The sequence below is a fragment of the Heteronotia binoei genome, chromosome 8 (assembly GCF_032191835.1).
Source record: "Heteronotia binoei isolate CCM8104 ecotype False Entrance Well chromosome 8, APGP_CSIRO_Hbin_v1, whole genome shotgun sequence".
NCBI classification, from domain to species: domain Eukaryota; kingdom Metazoa; phylum Chordata; class Lepidosauria; order Squamata; family Gekkonidae; genus Heteronotia; species Heteronotia binoei.
Window position 1 is genome coordinate 37,085,882 of NC_083230.1, and position 18,334 is coordinate 37,104,215.

Below are 18,334 nucleotides of genomic sequence, written 5' to 3' on the forward strand. Positions count from 1 at the left end.
TTGTTTGTGCTGTTAGTTATATTTTGTAAGCCACTTAAAATCAAAGAAAATAAATATTAAGGACTGTTTACCACAGAGCAATATCTCATCTCAGGATGTACGTATTACTTAACAAAAGCAGTATTACTTTTAGTAAGGGTAGTATCAGTTAATCTCTCCTAATTGCGTTAGTTTAAACCTTACTTCTGAACTCCTTAGGGTCTCCCATATTCAATAATACATTCCCAGATACATTGGGAAATGCATTGTCCGCAAAAAAGGCTCCCCCCCCCTTCTGGTGTGTGTGTGTTATTACAAGTTGCTTATCAAGGGGGCAGGGCCGCCTTACCCACTAGGAAAACTAGGCGGCTGCCTAGGACGCCGGGAGGGGGCACAGAATTGGGCTTCTCCCCCTCCCCGGTGCCCAAGAGAACCACCTAATTTGCCTCCTCCTCTTCCCTCCCCAGCTCGTCCTGCCGCGGCAGCCAACTTCCACCCGCTCGCCCTGCTGCCGCCAGCTCCGGCTCGCTTATCCCCCGTTCGCCCGGCCACCTGGCAGATCCCGCTCACCCTCCCTTTGGGCCGACGGGCGCGGGGCTACTCCTGAGTAGCCCCACGCATGCCACCTACCCGGGAATAGGCATCATGCGCGGGGCTACTCGCGAGTAGGCGGCAGACGCGGGGGCGGAGCTGTGCTGCGCTGCCTAGGGCGCCAGAAAGGCTCGGCTGGCCCTGCAAGGGGCCATTCACTAGTTAGGTATGAAATTATTTCCGCTTGGTCAACCGCAGCATGAGCGTGAATTATGAGCCGGGATGAGGTTGCGACGCCCAGCCTCACTTCGTCCGTCGAGGTACAACACGTATTCGCCCCGGACTTGGCCAGCAACCAGCTGCTCCGGGCAGGCGGAGCTCCCTCCTTTGGAGAACCTTTTCGGGGTCGTTTCCTTTGTCCCTCTGCAAATGAAAATGAGCATAAGAGCAGTGTAATGTTAGCCAACCAACTAAACCACAGATTTCCGACTTCCAGCTGAAATCCTGCACTTGAGACCCAGGAAATTACGCGCTGCCACTGAGAGATTCCATCAACGGCTCTCGCTGCTATAGGAAATGGAACCTCCGCTCCGCCTCTTCAGCCATAGTTTAATCACGTGAGGCCCTCGTTCTATCGAGGAACGGGGAAAGCTCTAACAAAAGGTACTGGAACGATTGAAAGTTGCTGCTTTGTTATTTCAACAGCGCATGTGTGTAGAGTAACAACAACACGCATGCGTGTTAGCTAAAGAGGAGGAAGTTCGATTCGCTAGCTGACACACCGGCGGGGAGATTGCGCATGCTCACGAACTCGAAAGAAAATGGCTGGTGCTGCCAAGGTTTTGGGTCTCAAGTTCAGTATTTCAGCTGGAAGTCGGAAGTCTGTAATTACGACGTGTTGACATCGAAGAGTGGTGAGTGATGGCTTCGGTGCCCCTTTATTTGTTTATGTTGTTTCGTCTAGTGTGTTTCTGTTACTTTTTCTGACTATGTATTAGGGTTGTTAGGATCTCACTGGTGTCCGGGGTGGGGGGAGGAGGGTTTGCCAGGACCAGATGATGGAGCCATGGGAGGGCAGGGGCCTCAGTGGGGTACAGTGCCATAGAGTCCCCTTTTCAAAGCATCCATTTTCTCCAGGGGAAGTATATTTGTAATCTGGAGAGGAGCTGTAATTCCAGGGGATCCCCAGGTTCCTCCTGGAGTTTGAGACTGCTAGTATATATATATATGGGAATCTAAATGTGAGGTGTCTGTTTATTTTGTCTTAAGATAAAAAAAAAAATCTCATATTTGTTTTTGCCATATCGTAGGATGTTCCTAGTGGTGCTTTATAGTTTGTATGAAGCCTAGATAGCCATTTCAACTGGGGCATCCTGTGAATTTAACACCCCCCCCCCCACCCCCTGCAAGTATGGCAGATTTGTAATATTTATGCAACTAGCCTTGCTTAGTTAAAATAGTGGATTTAGATAGTTTTCAGCTTGTTGAAAAACCTGGAGTCTTATACATTGTTCAATGCTTGTTTCTTAAATTTCATCATATGTGTGTGTTTTGTAACATATATTGTGATGATAGTCTTTTAAATGTCAGAGCACGCTGAATATAAGTTTATGTAAATCATAGTCCCAAAGGCAAACCAAATTACGGTTTATTCTCTCTTGCAATGTGTATGCTAACATATGATATGCTGTGGCAGAACTTGAAATAAAAAGGGAACTGATTTGTACACAGAGAAGGAGTAATGGTAACGGTGGAGGACTTAATGAAATCACTTCTGGGTGAAATCACAAATGGAAAACTTCTTTGGCTGCATTTTTGCTGTCAAATGAGAGATGAAGATGGGTAGCAATATTAGTTCCTCCTTGTTATGGAAGATGCCCTCTATCCTATGTCTGCAAGACCCTCTCAACTCCCAGTATTGGCTATTTGGAGGAGTGAGTGAAAAAGATCTGCTTCCAAGAATGCCTTGAGGTTGTGGTAGCACACACTGTGTGTTGGTCCCTGAGAAATCATTGTCCTTCTTTGTGCTCTCTGGGAAGGTTCATCAGTACTGGTATAGTGAATATGGGGAACAGAGTCAGTAGCATCCTGTACATTTAACCAACATCCCTATGTGAACATGTGCTTCTGATGTTTCTTTTCCTCCAAGTCATTTATAGTTACATATACATGAAAGACAAGTTTGTTTCTCTCCAGTGAAAATACATAGGTGATTGTCAGTTTGTCCCAGAAGCCCTGATCTTAAGGCTCAGTGTGCTGTGTGGTGGTAATACGTCTTTAAATAGTACACTGGAAGTTCTGATTTGAGAGCTGCTAGGGAAGAGCACTTAGAACTAACTGAGATCTAAACAAAGAAGCATCCTAAATATGTCCGTACTGCCATGGCTATTATATACCAGTAAACATGGTTTGATAAACAACTTATCTGTCATGTAACACATATTAACGTATCATTTTTGTGTACAAGTTATGGGGTGCTATTAATTCTGTTTCTTGGGATTCACTATTCCTGTATTAATATATTTTCTGCTATAAATTAATATTTGCATTCTTTACTCGACATATCATGTAAAAGCTGTGTTAAATGGTGGAATCTGTTCTTAGTGTAATGGGTTTTACTCTTCCTTCAAATGAGTAATCTTTGTGTCATCATAAACCTGGTATTAAGGGATTTCATGTATGTTTGACTTCTAGCATCTCTTTAAATATTACTCACAGGGCAGTACTTTAGTTCCCATTATGATTTTGTGAATAATATATGTGTTTACACATAGTTAGATGTGGCGCTCCTCCTCCTGGCCTACTAACTGCCCCTCTCTTGTGACTTCTCCAGTTGCTATACAGCTAGTAGACCTCGGGTCAGGGAGGGTATTACAACACTAGGATCCTCCTTTTTTGATCTCTGCTCTCTAGCACTCTGAGCAGGATTTGGGTCCTCTTTAAATAACCAGTGGAATGCTATTCCCTCTTGACCATTTCTACCCTACCTGGAAATCCCGGTGATTGGAGGAATGTTCTCACTGGCTGCCATTGTCAGTCTGACTATGCCAGATGTCTTTCCCCAGCCACCTGCCTGTTGGGCTACTTCTTACTTCAGAGACCTGCACCACCCTTACCAAATGCCTGCCAGGTTGCTTTTTTTTTTTTTTTCAGGAGCCATCCCTGCAATTTACAGCCCCATCCCCCACAGGCCCACTCTAGTTGCATTGTGGCTCAGGTGGGTGGTGCTGGGCCAGCCTCACTCCTGACCAAGCAGGAGCACGTGGTGCTATCCCAACAGTATGGCTTGACTGGTGGCACAAGAGGGTTGTACTAGTTGTTTGCTGGTATGATGGAGGAAAAAGGAGGGCTTGTGTTGCTGAAGATGGTAAGATGTGGGGTCCTACTACCCAACATCAGTCTAATATTTGGGGACCCAATATATTTTATTTTTCTTTAAAAAAAACAAAACACTTTCAGTATAAAGCAACCCAGATCTCTGTACACAAGGAACATTTAATGAAAATCTGTACCCTTTACACGTTATTGGTTTTGGTGTATACAGAAAGCATTCCTTTAAGCACATTCTAGTGTACAATGGAGAATTCAGTATGAGCTCCTTGTGAATTTTCACAGAAGGTTATAACTATCAGACTTCCTTGCAAGGACTGATGGAAGTGACAGGTCTAAATAAACTGCCGCGTGCCTTATTGGTAGTGTTTGCTGATTAGTGTGTACCTTTTAAAACATATAGATTTGAATGATATGTTGTTGTTTAATTTATAGAATTTATTATATGTTTAATTTATAGAAAATATTTCTGAATGTAAATTGATCTTACGTTAGTGCACAACAATGGCTTTTCCTAAGCATATCATGCTTCTGGTGATAAGTCCAGTGATTTCTTTTGATTATTTTTACTCATTTGGCTTCTTCAAGAGTATAAATTTGATTACTGCAGTAGCCATTCTTGGGTGAGGGAGAGATATTGTGTATTTGTTAGACATGTTCTTTGCAACAAATTGATATTCTTTTTTTTTTCTGTTCCAGGTTTCATTGCGCAAAGTAATGTTTCTGTTTAAAATAAGATTTCTGGAGAGAGAGGATGTTTTGATTACTTCAGTATTTTTAAGTGATGTCAATTCAGTTTCCTTTAAATGGTTGTTTGTACTTTGTAATTGGTTCAAAAAACATTTGTGTTTGGCCGAGGACCTGGCAACTCTGTTACCAGCATAGATCAAAGCTTTTTTGGAGGATAAACTATGTTATCCCTCTTAGAGTTTTCCACACAAACAAGCCACATCGTAAATGGAGTAGAGGCAAAACACTGTGGTGTAATAAGTACCTCTACTGCCATGACTTTTTGCATTGCAGGATTTCAAAACTTAGCACTTCCAAGGAATTAACAAACAATCGCATGTCACGATTCAAGAACACTTTAGAATCTGTTTCAAAAGCTGTATCTGGAACTCACAGTGAATTAGTTTCACGTATAGCTCGTCTAAAACCTCATTCTGGTATACTGAACAAATCAACGGAAGAAAATAGGCAAGGAAACACTTGTCATGTTAGCATAGCAAGTGACAGACAAACCAACATCAGGTCTCAGGAAGAATGTGATGATAGTTTAGATATAAAGAAGCCTGCCTTGGCAACTGGAGACCTAGACCCGGGTGGTCCTAGTCAAGGTTCACTGAAAGATCTTGCAGATCTCAAAAACAGCCTTTTTCACGTTAGCTACTTTGCTACAAACTTTGGAGAAACATACAACTTCCTTGCTAGTCACATCAATTGGTATTTTAGTACTAGTGTTATGGATAAAGAGAAGAAAGGGAGCTCATTCCCACCCAAGCCAGAGACTCGAACTGGAGAAGCACTTGATTCACAAGAAGAAGACTTATTAAGTAATGAAAACAGGCTGAATGCAGCATCAGCTTTAATTCCTTCAGCTCAGTCTCCAGATTCTACAAAGACCAATGCCACTCCTCCAGCTTCCAGCAAAAAGAGTATTGCAAATCTTCTTTCTTACCCCACTAACAGTGTACAGGCCTTTGTGGATAGTTACATCGGTGGGCTGGTGCCCAGATTGCGGTCTGATGCAAAATCTGATTTGCAAGAAAAGATCCCTGTACAAGAACCTGAGGAAACCTTGAAAGATGATGAAGAGACCAGAAGTGCTGAAGAAAAAGAGAAAAGACTGTCTCTTCAAAGGGAAAAGGCAAGTCCCACCCGCATTTCCTTCTTAACCTTTTGCAAAACCATTTTGGTGGGAAGCAGACAAAGTAAAAACTGCCTGACACTGATTTCCTGAAGTAGGGCTGTGGCCATTGTCCTCAGTGTTTAGAATATTTTGAAGGAAGTTGAATTATTTTAGGAACCATTTATGTGGCATATACAGGGACTGTACATATACAGGGACTGAAGTTATAACCATCGAGTCAAGTGAATTTAAATTTGAAGTGGGGCTCTGTTGACTCTGGGACAGATTTGTAAATGTCCACAAGAGCCGCTGTCCTCTGTGCTGATACATACCTACGTATGATATATCAAGAACCTTAAAAGAAATGGGCCATTACTTTTTTTAAAAAAATCTGCTAACTTGAGCACAATTTGAGCCATAGGCAAACAACTAGTCCTATTCTAACAGGCCTCTTTTTAAGACCTGCTACATTAATATATGTGAAATATGTTCAGAGCTGTAAAGGGCCCTATGAACCCTAAGTGAAATTAAACAGCTTCTGTATCTGGCAGGAAGAGCCACTTATTTACCACTTCTGCGCACTACATAAATAAATTACTAATTACACAAAAGCAGATTTTTAGAAATACTTGTCAGCATATTTCCTCTCATACATATTTCTGTTAAACATTTATGTTTACGAAACTTTTGTTTAAAAAAAATCCTGTGATAGATTAAGAATACTGTGGAGGAGTCCCAACATGTTTCCCTCATTCATAATGATTTCCCTTCATAGCAGCTGAAGCAGTGAGCTTTGACTCACAGGAGCTCATGCTGAAATATTGTTAATCTTTAAGGTGCCATGAGACTTCTGTTAGATTAAGAATAGACTTCATATTTGCTGTGACTATGCAAGTAGATACTTACACACTCAAGATGTGTGTGTGTGTGAGAAAATAACATTTGGTTTCAAAGTACATGTTTATTTCCAAACTTAAAGCAATGTTAGTCCATTGGGGAAAAAAGCAGTGATGTAGAAATTAGTCTAAAATTTAACAAGTTTACAGGTGCTAGAATGCTCTTCGTTAGATTCATGAAGTGATTACCCAAGTGCATATGCAGACTCTAGCAGGATAGATGAGTTAGCTTGTGCTTCAGTGAATCTTTTAGTCTGTAAGTTGGTGCCATTTAAGCATCACAAGAATATTTTTAGTAAAAAAATTTACCATATATATCCATCTTTTTTTCTTAGATTATTGCGAGAGTGAGTATTGATAATAGAACCCGGGCGTTAGCTCAAGCATTGCGAAGATCATCTAACAGAAGAGTCTATATCAACCGGGTTGAAGAATTGACATACCATCTCTTGGAATTTCCAGAAAGTAGAGGAGTAGCTATTAAGGTACAAATAACTTGGTGCTTAAAAACAGATCACAAATAAGAAATTTGATTATAATTGCTCAAAAAATCTTCTAGAACTATTAAATGTGAATTGTGCAATTTGCTACAGATCTTGACTTATGCATAATGTTCCAGATACACAAAGCATTAATTTGGAATGTGCCATGGGCCTCTAGACTTCCTGATTCCAGAAACTTGTTACATGTGAAACTGCAAACTATGATTTGCCCTTATCCAATCAGAACTGAAAGTGCGTTTCCTATTAGGAATGGGCACAAACCAAACCACAAGCAAACTACTTCACAAATTTTGCTGTGTTCATGGTTTGTGAACCAAAGTTTGTGACAGGTTTATTATCAAAAACTTCCACAAACTTTTTAAGCAGCTAATGGACAGAGTGGAAAGCAGGGGTTTAAAGCGAGTCTGTTCCCCAATTCCCTGCAGTCCGAGGACAATCACTAACCCTATCAAGTCCTTCAAGGTGCCACCTCCAGAGTATTCATCTTGAGGAAGGTTTGGGAGAGAGCTTGGCTCATCTCAAGAACGAACGAAAAAAGGAGGGTGCTGAATTCCCCAGATTCTTGAGTTATTGCTCCCCCTCAGAAAAGGGGCCGGTATCATACCAAGTTGCTGAGCCTTGACTCCACCCTGAAGTGCTTGTGTGTGTGGTGAAAAACATGTGTGATGTGTATTGGAAAGGGCAAAGGACTCTACACGTGACCTAACCGACCCTACTCTTTGTGCCTACCCTCAGATAGCACAAGAATGGGCCCAGTGTTCTACCCCCTAGTGTTCTACCAGATGGCTCATCCCCTATTCAGGTGGTATCTGGCCTGGTAGGTGTGGCTACAAGGTCAAGCTGAATGAGATGAAATGGAAGTATCCAACCCTCAAGATAGAATGCTTATTAGAGCCAGACATACAGAGAAAATGTTTACACTCGCACAAAAGCCTAACTTGATGGTCTGGGTAAAACTTTCCTCTTATGTCTGCTCCACCCTGAAGTGCTTGTGTGTGTGGTGAAAAACGTGTGTGATGTATTGTTGATGGGCCATACATTATCTGTCCAGCAAGAAGCAAAAGACTTCAAGAGCAAGAGAGAAATGAGGGGGGGAGTCCTTATGACTACCAGCATCACATTATATGGGACCCAAACTGATCAGGAGTGGGGGTGATTTTCCAGCAAGGTAGCGGGCAGGAAAATGCACACGGAATGGTGGAGGTATCCACCTTAAAAAGCCAAATTTGTGACCTGACGCAGGATTCTGAGATGGGATAACCTGCCGGGGTGATGGTTCCCAGGAAATTTGATAATAGCACCCAGAGAGTGCCCCTTGTTGAATAAATTGTTCGAAGGGTGTCTGTGTATATATTTTTCTAGTGAAATACAGACTGCTATTGTTTTGGCACAGTTGTTTTTGTTTTGGAAGAATAATCAAAGCAGAACCCTCTAAGTCGACTACCTGCACATAGGGACTCCTTGATTGGAAGATTTGTTTATGTATTTTGTATCTTTCTTGTTTATTTGTATACTTGCACCATTATAACGTAGTAATTTGGTCACTATAACCAGTGGTTGTTTATATTATTGTTCCTGAAGTGATTTCTCTCCTGGTTTTTGCACTTTCTTTTGCATAACAGCTTGCTTTGGATGACTTGCTCAATCACACAGGAGCTACAAAGCAAAACCTCTGTTTTCTCCATTGGCTGAGCCTCCTCCCTTGAGGAGGAAGGGGGGAAGGCAGAGGTTGTTTTTCCAGGCTCTCTCAATTGCACAGCAAAGCTACTGAGCCAAGTCTTCTTTCTATTGGCTGAGTCTCCTACCCCTCCCCCAGTCCCCTGGGGAAGGAAGGAAAGAGCCAGAGCTTTTCCCTGGATCCCATGGGAAATACAAAGAAAGTACCTTTAAGACCAATGAGTGCTAATGTTTTAAGGTGTTTTAATTTAAAAAAAATAATTGTGTTTGTCTGCATCCTTTATAAATTTATCTTTCTTCTACCTGATCTTAAATAGGTATACACATGGCCTGGCCTGACATGGCTGGCCCAACCTGACATGGCCCGGCCCAACAAGGTCTCATTTATATCAGATCCAGCCCTCATAACAAATGAGTTTGACACCCCAATCTAGAGTTTATTTTATTCATTATATGATTCTCTGCTGCCTTTCCATCCAATTTGGGCTCCCTAAGGTGGTAAACATTTCAGACATTAAAATGTAAAAGGAAGGGTAATATGACTTAGTGAAGGAATGTCCAACAACAATATAGTTCTTTCTATATATAAAATCTTTTATTTCTAGGAAAAAATCATTCCCTGCCTGTTGCGTCTCAGACAAGCAAGTGATGAAGCTCTTGAGGCTGCTGTTAGAGAGGCGTTGGCAGTGATTGGATATACAGATCCTGTGAAAGGTTGGGGCATTCGTGTTCTCAGTATCGATGGTGGAGGAACAAGGTAGGTCAGAATATGTTGCTTCTATGACTTCTACTGGGATATAACTGTCTACAGACATTACAAAGTGAGGCTTTCCCACCTTCCCCTCTCACAGCAGTCCACTGAGCCCTCTGCAGGTTTGTTCTTGGAGGTCAGCAGTCCCTCAGAAAAAAGCTTTGGAGGATGAGTGGAGGTCTGCAGTTCATGTGTTAGGGAAGCTGTGAAAATCACTACACCTTTTCCTGAAGACTTAAGTGCTTGCACAAATCTTCTGAACTGCATGATTGTATCCATGCCGCTTATTCTGCCAATTTGAGATCAGAGGAAAAAAAAATATTAATTTTACTGGTCCAGCAGCACATACAGTATACATGCATACCATTGGGCTTTACAGGCTTCCCACTTTTGGAAGAGCATTGCGTTTATTTATAGATATTCTAGTAGAAGAACTCTGACTTCATGTTGTTGATGTTTAATCAGAAATGGAAGAGTGACAGACTTAAAATGATGGACTTCAAAATAGTTGCTTAATTCTTTTCATTCACCTATTTTCTGTACCTTCCATTTCTCTTAAGCTGGCAAGGAAATACAAACCCAAAGGTACATCAAGAGTAGTATAAACTGGATGTATTTCATGCAGTTCTGTTTTTCTTTATTTAGCTAGTAAAAGATTTACATCCCAAGTTGTGTCTAGAATCTCCTTAAGGTGGGTAGCATAGAAATGTAAAACAATGTGAACAATACAAACACATAAATTCTTTTAAATTTTTAAAAATTGTAACCATTCTTTCTCTGTATTTGAGACACAAGGCGGTTTATGAAAAGAAAAAAATGCTAGAACAGCGATATCAGAAGACTGCCCCTACTAACTGGTCCTAAAAGAATATTATGTTCCTTCTCATGCTTCATCATGAATATTTTTCTTTAAAAAAAGAAGATAGTTTGTTTTTTTGCAACCTCTGTAATGGTTTTCCAGTATGCGCAGGTCATCACCAAACCCTAACTTCTGATAGCCACAGAAGGGAACATGCAGTAAACACTGATGCAGAGATCTCAGTTGCTCTGCAGATTTGTATAGGAAGAGACAGTCCTGGAGACATCCAAGTTGTGGAGGTTTTGTAGGTCAGAGTCAGCACCTTTCATTGAACCCAGAAACAAAATGGTAATTCATGCAAGGTCTTCATAAATGGTGTTTACATGCACATGTTCAAAACATCTTACCCTTGAGAAAACTCACCATTCTCCCATATATGTAACTTACTTTCGCCAGTTACAGATGAGGGTGGATAATTGCTTTTCTTGTACTAGGAATAGCCTCCAAAGCCCAATGTAACTGAGAGGTTAAGTCTTCTCTTCCACATGAATTCTAAGTGAATATAGAGAACTTGGTGAGGAGGCCATTGCAACTGCAATGAACAGCTGGCTACTGAAGCTTTGAAGACAACAGTGGAAAGACAGAATATAAATGTTTAAAACAAATTAAATAATAATCCAAACTGAAATGTATTGGATTTTATCTACATATACTAGATTGTCTCTGAAGTGATTCTTAATCTACACTACAGTCTTCTTTCAAAATATCAAATAGAGGTTCATTTTCTGAGTAGCAATTTCATGTGCTATCAGCTGAGTAACATCTTTCTCCCATTTAAAGAACACAACTTTAATTTCAGTTTAAAGTTTTATAAATCAATTATTTATCTGAGTTAAAACTATTCCAAAGCGTAGAAGGGCTTTTATGCCAGTGTGCCTGAATGCCCTACCTTCAGCAGTGATGCTGTGAAGATTCAATTGAATTCCATATTTAGATAGACTGCAATTGTGTCAGCAACAAAATTGACACTGTCGACCACATCTTCTTTGATTGCCCTATGTTCTCAAAACTTAAGAGCTGAATTGATTTCCCCATTATTTAATCAGAACTGTCTTTCTCCAGAAGCAAAATCATCCCGGCTGCTCAGAGACAAAGATGAACCAACTATTCTGTGTGTGATGAAATTTTTGGCAGCTGTCATTAAGTTACATGACTAACTCTGTAGGTTCTCCTCCTGTGGGTTGTAAAAACAGTAAGAAATAAAATAATTTTTTGATCAAGGCAAGTTATTGTCTTTGGAGAGTGGAAATAGAATCCTACAAGTGGGAACCTGCAAGGACTTGCAGGAGGCATTTCATTTTCCCCTCACCCACTGTTTCCTCTTTCCTTTTCTTGAAAGCTCCATAGTTTCTTCCTTTTCCTGCTCCTTTCTTTTCTTATCTGCCCTCTTTAATTTTCCATCTTCCCCTGAAGTAGTTCACATTATCTCCTCTCCTCTTTTTTATATTTTCAACAACCCTGTGAGCTCAAGAGACCATAATGTTATTAAGTTGAACATTTGTGTTACTACAGTGTTGCCCCCCCCAAAAAACCACAACCACTTTTAACTTTAGAAGGGGTAACTTTTCTCAAATGAGGGGCCTTGTAAAGAAAAAACTGAAAGGAAAGCTAAAGAGGGTCAAATCCCTTCAGGAAGCTTGGGGAGTATTTAAAATTACAATCCTAGAAGCTCAGATAAAATGTTAGGAAGGGTACAAATAGATATAAAAAAGACCTGCACGGTTAACATAGTAATGGAAGCTGTAAAATATAAGGAGGATTCCTTTAAGCTCTAAAAGGCTAGTCTGAGTGAAGTAAATAAAAGGGAGCACAGGCAGTGGCAAATAAAATGTAAGTTGATGATCAGAGAGGCAGAAAGGGGCTATAAGGAACATATTGCAAAAAAAAAAAAAAGACCAATATTTTTTCTTCAAATACATTAGTGGCAGAAAACAAGCTAAGGAGGCAGTGGGACCCCTGGATGTCCAAAGGGGTTAAAGGATGATAAGGAAATGGCAGATAAGAGAAAAAAGGCATTTTTTGCCTCTCTTTTCACTGTGGAAGACGGGAGGTGCTTGCTCACTCCAAAACCACTGATTTCAGGAGGGGTGTTGACATACATGAGTCAGACTGAGGTGACAAGAGAGGCGGTCCTATTACTGATAGACGTTAAAAACAAATCACCGGGCCCAGAAAGCACACATCCCAAGAGTTCTGAAGGAACTCAGATGTGAATTTGTGGATCTTCTGACAAAAATATACAAACTATCATTGAAATCTGCTTCCATCCATGTAATCCTTATATTTAAAAAAAAAGTTCCAGAGAAGATTTGGGAAATTATAGACTGGACAGTCTAACATCAACGCTGGGTAAGTTTGTGGAATCAGTTATTAAAGATAGAATTAGTAGGCACATTGATGAACAAAAGCTATCGAGAAAGAATCCACATGGATTCTGTAAGGGAAGACAGTTCTTTTAGGGGTTGAACAGACGTGTGGATAAAGGTGACCCAAAAGATGTTGTTTATCTAGACTTCCAGAGAGTTTTTGATAAAGTTCCTCATAAAACTCAGTAATCATGGAATAATGGGACAGGTCCTCTTGTGGATTAAGAACTGGTGAATTAACAGGAAACAGAGTGAGTATAAATGGGCAGTTTTCACAGTGGAGGGTGGTAAGCGAGTACCACCCAGGGCTCAGCACTGGGTCCAGTGCTTTTTAACTTGTTCATTAATGATTTAGAGTTGGCAGTTAGAGTTGAAGTGGCTAAATTGGCAGATGACTCTAAATTGTTCAGGATGGTGAGAACCAGGAAGGATTGTGAGGTTCTTCAGAGGGATTTATTGAGGCTGGTTGAGTGGGTGGCAATGTGGCAAATGATGTTCGACATGTGCAAGTGCGAAGTAATGCACATTGGAGCCAAAAATCTTAACTAAAAATACACGTTGATGGGGTCCGAACTGGAGGAGACTAACCAGGAGAGAGTTCTTGAAGTCATGGTAGATAATTCACTGAAAATGTTGACCCAGTGTGCAGCAGCAATTAAAAAGGCAAATGTTATGCTGGGGATTATTAGGAAAGGAAATGAAAAATCAGCTAGTATAATGTCCCTGTATAGACCGATGCTATGGCCTAATTTGGAATACTGTGTACAGTTCTGGTCACTGCACCTGAAAAAATATTATAGCATTGGAGAAAATACAGAAAATGGCAACTAAAATGATTAAGGGGAGGGAACGCTTTCCCTGTGAAGAAAGGTCAAAGTGCTTAGGGCTCTTTAGCTTGGAGAAATGATGACTGGGGTTGACATGATAGAGGTTTACAAAATTGTGCATGGTTAGAGAAGGTAGAGAAAGATGTATTTTTTTCTCTTATAATACAAGAACTGGTGGGTGTGCAATGAAATTAATAATTAGTAGGTTTAGAACAGATAAAAAGAAGTACAAGCTAATTAATATGTGGAATTCACTGCAACAGGAAGTGGTGGCTATAATAGGGGATTGGAGAAACATATGGAGCTATTAGCCACAAAGTATAGATAGAACTCTCTGTTTGGGGCAGTGATGGATCTGTATTCTTGGTGAATAACAGTGGGAGGGCTTGGAGTTTGGCCCTGCTAGTGGATCTCTCGATGGCACCTGTTTTTGGCTGCTGTGTGACACAAAGTGTTTGACTGGATGGGCCACTGACTTGATCCAACATGGCTTCTCTTACATACTTATGAGATAAGCTATATTGAAAGTATGCAACTGACCCAAAATCATCCAGTGAATTTCCACAGCAAGATGGGGATTTGAACCTGGCTATCCCAGACCATACTTTAGTTCTAACTGCTACACCACACTGGGTTTCATTGATTCACTGCTGTTGAACAGTAGCAAGCAGCCAGCCTTGGAGAGTCATGCAAGTCAAGTGGTATCAAGTCACCCAGAGGTTGCTGCCAGGCCTCGGGTTGCCAACCTCTATGTGGGACCTGGAGATATCCTGGAATTACAAATGAACTCCAGACAATAGACATCTGTTGCGTTGAAGGAAACGGCTGTTTTGGTGAACTCCATGAGACTCCATATAAAAATGGCTGAGGCTTTTCCCCTCCCCATACTCCATCACAAAGTCTCCAGGAATTTCCCAACCTGAAATTGGAAACCCTAGACCTGGTACCAGTGAGTCTGTCCTTTTTATACTTCATTCATGCATTAATAGCAACCCTGGAAAGGGCCGTGATCCTCCCACAGATTTCTACTATCAGAACCAAGCCTGGAAAGTATTGTTGCCTAGCAACAGCCACTGAGGGAATCCATTGTTTGAAGCCACAGGCACTCTTTTTATCATTTGGGGTTGTTTTTAACCTACACCCTCAATGAGGGTTAAAAATGAGATTTCACATTTTATTCCTGCAAATCTGAGGCATTTTTCTGGTTTGTAGAAAGATCTGTCTTGTCTGTTCACAGCTCCAGTCACCATATTTCAGTATCCTCAGATTTGGCTGATTTTGCCATTAGATTATAAAGGTGTGAGCCTACAAAATTAACAAGGGGTGAATCCCCCCCCACACACACACACTTTTGTCGCTGAGCCCAGTGCAGCTCTTGGGATCCACTAGAGGGAGGTTCATTCTCTGCACTTGCACAGAGAACACTACTTTACTTTTGGGGGAAGTAATCATTCCCCTCTCCCCGTGTATTTTTTTTAAAAAAAGATTTCAGATTTTTTTGTTCTGCAAGCTGGGGGGGGAGGTATCCCCAAGTTTGTAGAAGAATCTGTTTTGGTTAAGTGTGGCCCCAATTCACTGATTTGGTATCCGTACATAGGTTTCACAGTTGAGAAATAGATCATGCACTTTAAATCGGCATATCTCACTACAGTACTTGCAATGTTTATACAAAGCTGGCGTACATAGTGTTTTTAACACTTTATTGATACAGTGCTTGGTGTGGGGAGTTGGGAGTGGGTATAGGAGGAAGTGGGCAGAGATATAGAAGGCCCACATTTTGGCCCACCAGTAAATGCTAGCAGGGTCATTGCCTGGCCCGATAGCACTATGCTGAGGAGGCCATGTAAGGGTCCGGGATATCAGTCATTGAGGGACAAGGAAGGTATGACGGTGGGCATAGAGTGTGAAGACAAGGAAAGGGCCAGAGATATGGAAATGCTTGGACCCTTTCCCACCTATGTCCTATCCCAAGGCATGTTGGTTGTGGGGCTAGGAAGATCCCATCTTCGACACTGGTGTTGATTAATGCCAGGTCCATCAATAATAAGATCGCTACTCTGCAAGATTTTCTCATGGAGCAGCAGGTAGACCTGGCATGTTTGATGGAGACCTGGGTGCGGGAAGGCAACACTGTTGCCTTGAACTAGCTTACCCCGCCCAGGTTTTCTGTCCTCCACTAGTCTCAGACAAATGGGCGGGGGGGGGGAGTTGCTGTATTTATCCAGGACTCTTTCTTTCAGGGCGTTTCCTGTCCCAAACATCGCCTAGTGTGTTGGCCTAGCATGAGAAGCTGAGGAGAGTTTGGCAATCTGGGTGGTATACTTATCACCTACTGCACCACCAGAAAGCCTGCCTGCCCTGCTGGATGCTGTGTCCACCTGGGCATTGGACTTCCCCCAGGTTCTGGCGGATTTCAACGTCCATGTTGATGACGCAGCATCTCAACAGGCACAGGACTTGGTGTCCATGGAGACACTAGGACTCAGCCAATTTGTATCAGCTCCCATGCATCAGGCCAGTCACACGCTGGATTTGATCTTTGGGGCAGGTGTATTACTAATTCTGGTGGCAGTGGAGCCCGTTCCATGGCCAGATCATTATGCTCTGAAAGCCCGGTTAGACCTGAAACTTCCCCCCTGTTCAGGCGGTGAGCAAATTTATGCTCGCCCGCGGAGCCAAATGGAACCAGAGCGGTTTCAGGAGGCTCTGCGGGATCCGGTGCCCTCTGGCGGGTCATTGAATGAGTTAGTGGAGGACTGGTACTTCCGGTTCTCCACTGCCATCGATGACATCGCTCCTTGACGCCCTCTTCGTTGTCGTACCAAAGCTGCCCCTTGGTATACTGTGGAGCTGCTGAGGATGAAATGGCAACTTAAACAGCTAGAAGGAGTGTGGCGACGTACTCGTGACGAAGAGTCAAGAACCTCTTATAGAACGTTTATGAAGGTCTATGAAGGGGCTGTGAAGTCTGCTAAAAAAGAGTTCTATGCAGCCTCCATAGAGTCTGCGAAGTCACGCCCAGCCCAACTTTTTAGAATATTTCAGTCATTAACAATCTTGCCATCAGGCAATCAAAATGGTAGAGAATTGGATATTGACTCTGAGGCTTTTGCAACATATTTCGTAGATAAAATCCTGACTCTCCGCCAGGACCTACCTGCCACGATTGATACAGTACGTGAACTGGAAGCTCTGTGGCCATCTTCTGGTCCTATATTGGATTGCTACAGCAGGCTCTTGCCGGAGGATGTGGACAGGATCCTGGCTGCACTTGCCCCCTGGATCCCTGTCTTTCCTGGTTGGTGAAAGCCAGCCGGGATGGTATCAGGGACTCCCTGGGTGATATTGTCAACTTGTCCCTTTCAACAGGGACCTTCCCAGAGAAATTGAAGGAGGCGGTGGTTTGTCCGCTTTTGAAAAAACCATCATTGGACCCTGGGGTCTTGGCCAACTACCACCCGGTTTCGAATTTACCGTTTCTGGGTAAGGTAGTTGAGAAAGTGGTGGCGGAGCAGTTACAGGTTTTCCTGGATGAGACATCTACCTTGGACCCATTTCAGTCCGGCTTTCACCCGGGCCATGGGACGGAGACTGTCCTAGTCGCTCTCACAAATGACCTAATACGGCACCTGGATCAAGGCGGGTCAGCGCTGCTGATACTTCTCGATCTGTCAGCAGCATTTGACACGGTCAATTACGACCTTATGACTCGCCGTTGCCGGAGTTCAGGGAGTGGCTTTACAATGGTTTTCCTCCTTTCTTCGGGGACGGAGACAAAGGGTAGTGCTTGGCAAGCAGACTTCCTTGCGGCATCCACTTATATATCCACGCATTCTCTTGCCAATATTATTTAACATCTATATTCGGCCCCTTGCCCAAATTGTCCGAGGTTTTGGGATGGGTTGCCTCCAGTACGCTGATGACACCAAGCTCTATCTGTTGATGAGTGGCCAGCCAGTCGCCGCCCCTGACCAGTTGTCTAAGGCATTGGGAGCCGTGGCTGGGAGGTTACAACAGAGCCGGCTGGAATTGAATCCAGCTAAGACGGAGGTCCTGTACCTGAGTCAGGGTGAGGTGGGTATGGGCATCAAGCTCCCAGCTTTGGACGGTGCCACATTGGTGCCAGCCCAACAGGTGAAGAGCTTAGGAATGACCTTGGATGCCTCCCTTTCCATGGAGGCCCAGATCACGATGGTTGCCAGGTCTGCCTTTTGTTATCTTCGGCAGATCAGGCAGCTAGCACCATATCTATCCCCCCAGGACCTGGCTACAGTGATCCATGCAATGATCACTTCCAGACTAAACTACCGTAACTCACTCTACGCTGGCTTACCCATGAGACTGATCTGGAAACTGCAGCGGGTGCAGAATGCGGCAGCTCGCCTGCTGACTGCACCACTTTTACGGATGGGCATTCGGCCGGTGCTCTGCAGTCTGCACTGGCTGCCCATTGAGTACCGGATCCACTTTAAGGCTTTAGTTCTAATATTTAAAGCGGCTTGGGACCAACATACCTATGGGACCGTCTCCTTCCATATATGCCCAGGAGGTCGTTACATTCGGCCTCCCAACATCTGTGGGCCGTCCCCAGCCCAAGAGATGCCTGCCTTGCCTCAATTAGGGACAGGGCTTTTTCAGTCCTGGCCCCGACCTGGTGGAATCAGCTCCCTATTGAGATCCAGACCCTATCTGGCTTATTAGCCTACCGTAGGGTCTGTAAAACGGAGCTGTTCCGCCAGGCTTTTAGCTGAGGCTGCAGGCATCTG

General features: G+C 42.8%; 1 protein-coding gene across 1 annotated transcript in view; it reads left to right on the plus strand.

Annotated features, from left to right (window-relative positions):
* Positions 1-1,289: 1,289 nt before the first annotated feature.
* PNPLA8 (patatin like phospholipase domain containing 8) overlaps positions 1,290-18,334 on the plus strand; it is a 75,511-nt gene continuing 58,466 nt past the window's right edge. Inside the window, exons 1-4 of the mRNA XM_060244901.1 lie at positions 1,290-1,424; positions 4,540-5,707; positions 6,921-7,070; positions 9,371-9,522. Of these exons, the coding sequence (XP_060100884.1) occupies positions 4,625-5,707; positions 6,921-7,070; positions 9,371-9,522 (1,385 nt within the window). The 5' untranslated portion in view covers positions 1,290-1,424; positions 4,540-4,624. The remainder of the gene's footprint in view (positions 1,425-4,539; positions 5,708-6,920; positions 7,071-9,370; positions 9,523-18,334) is intronic.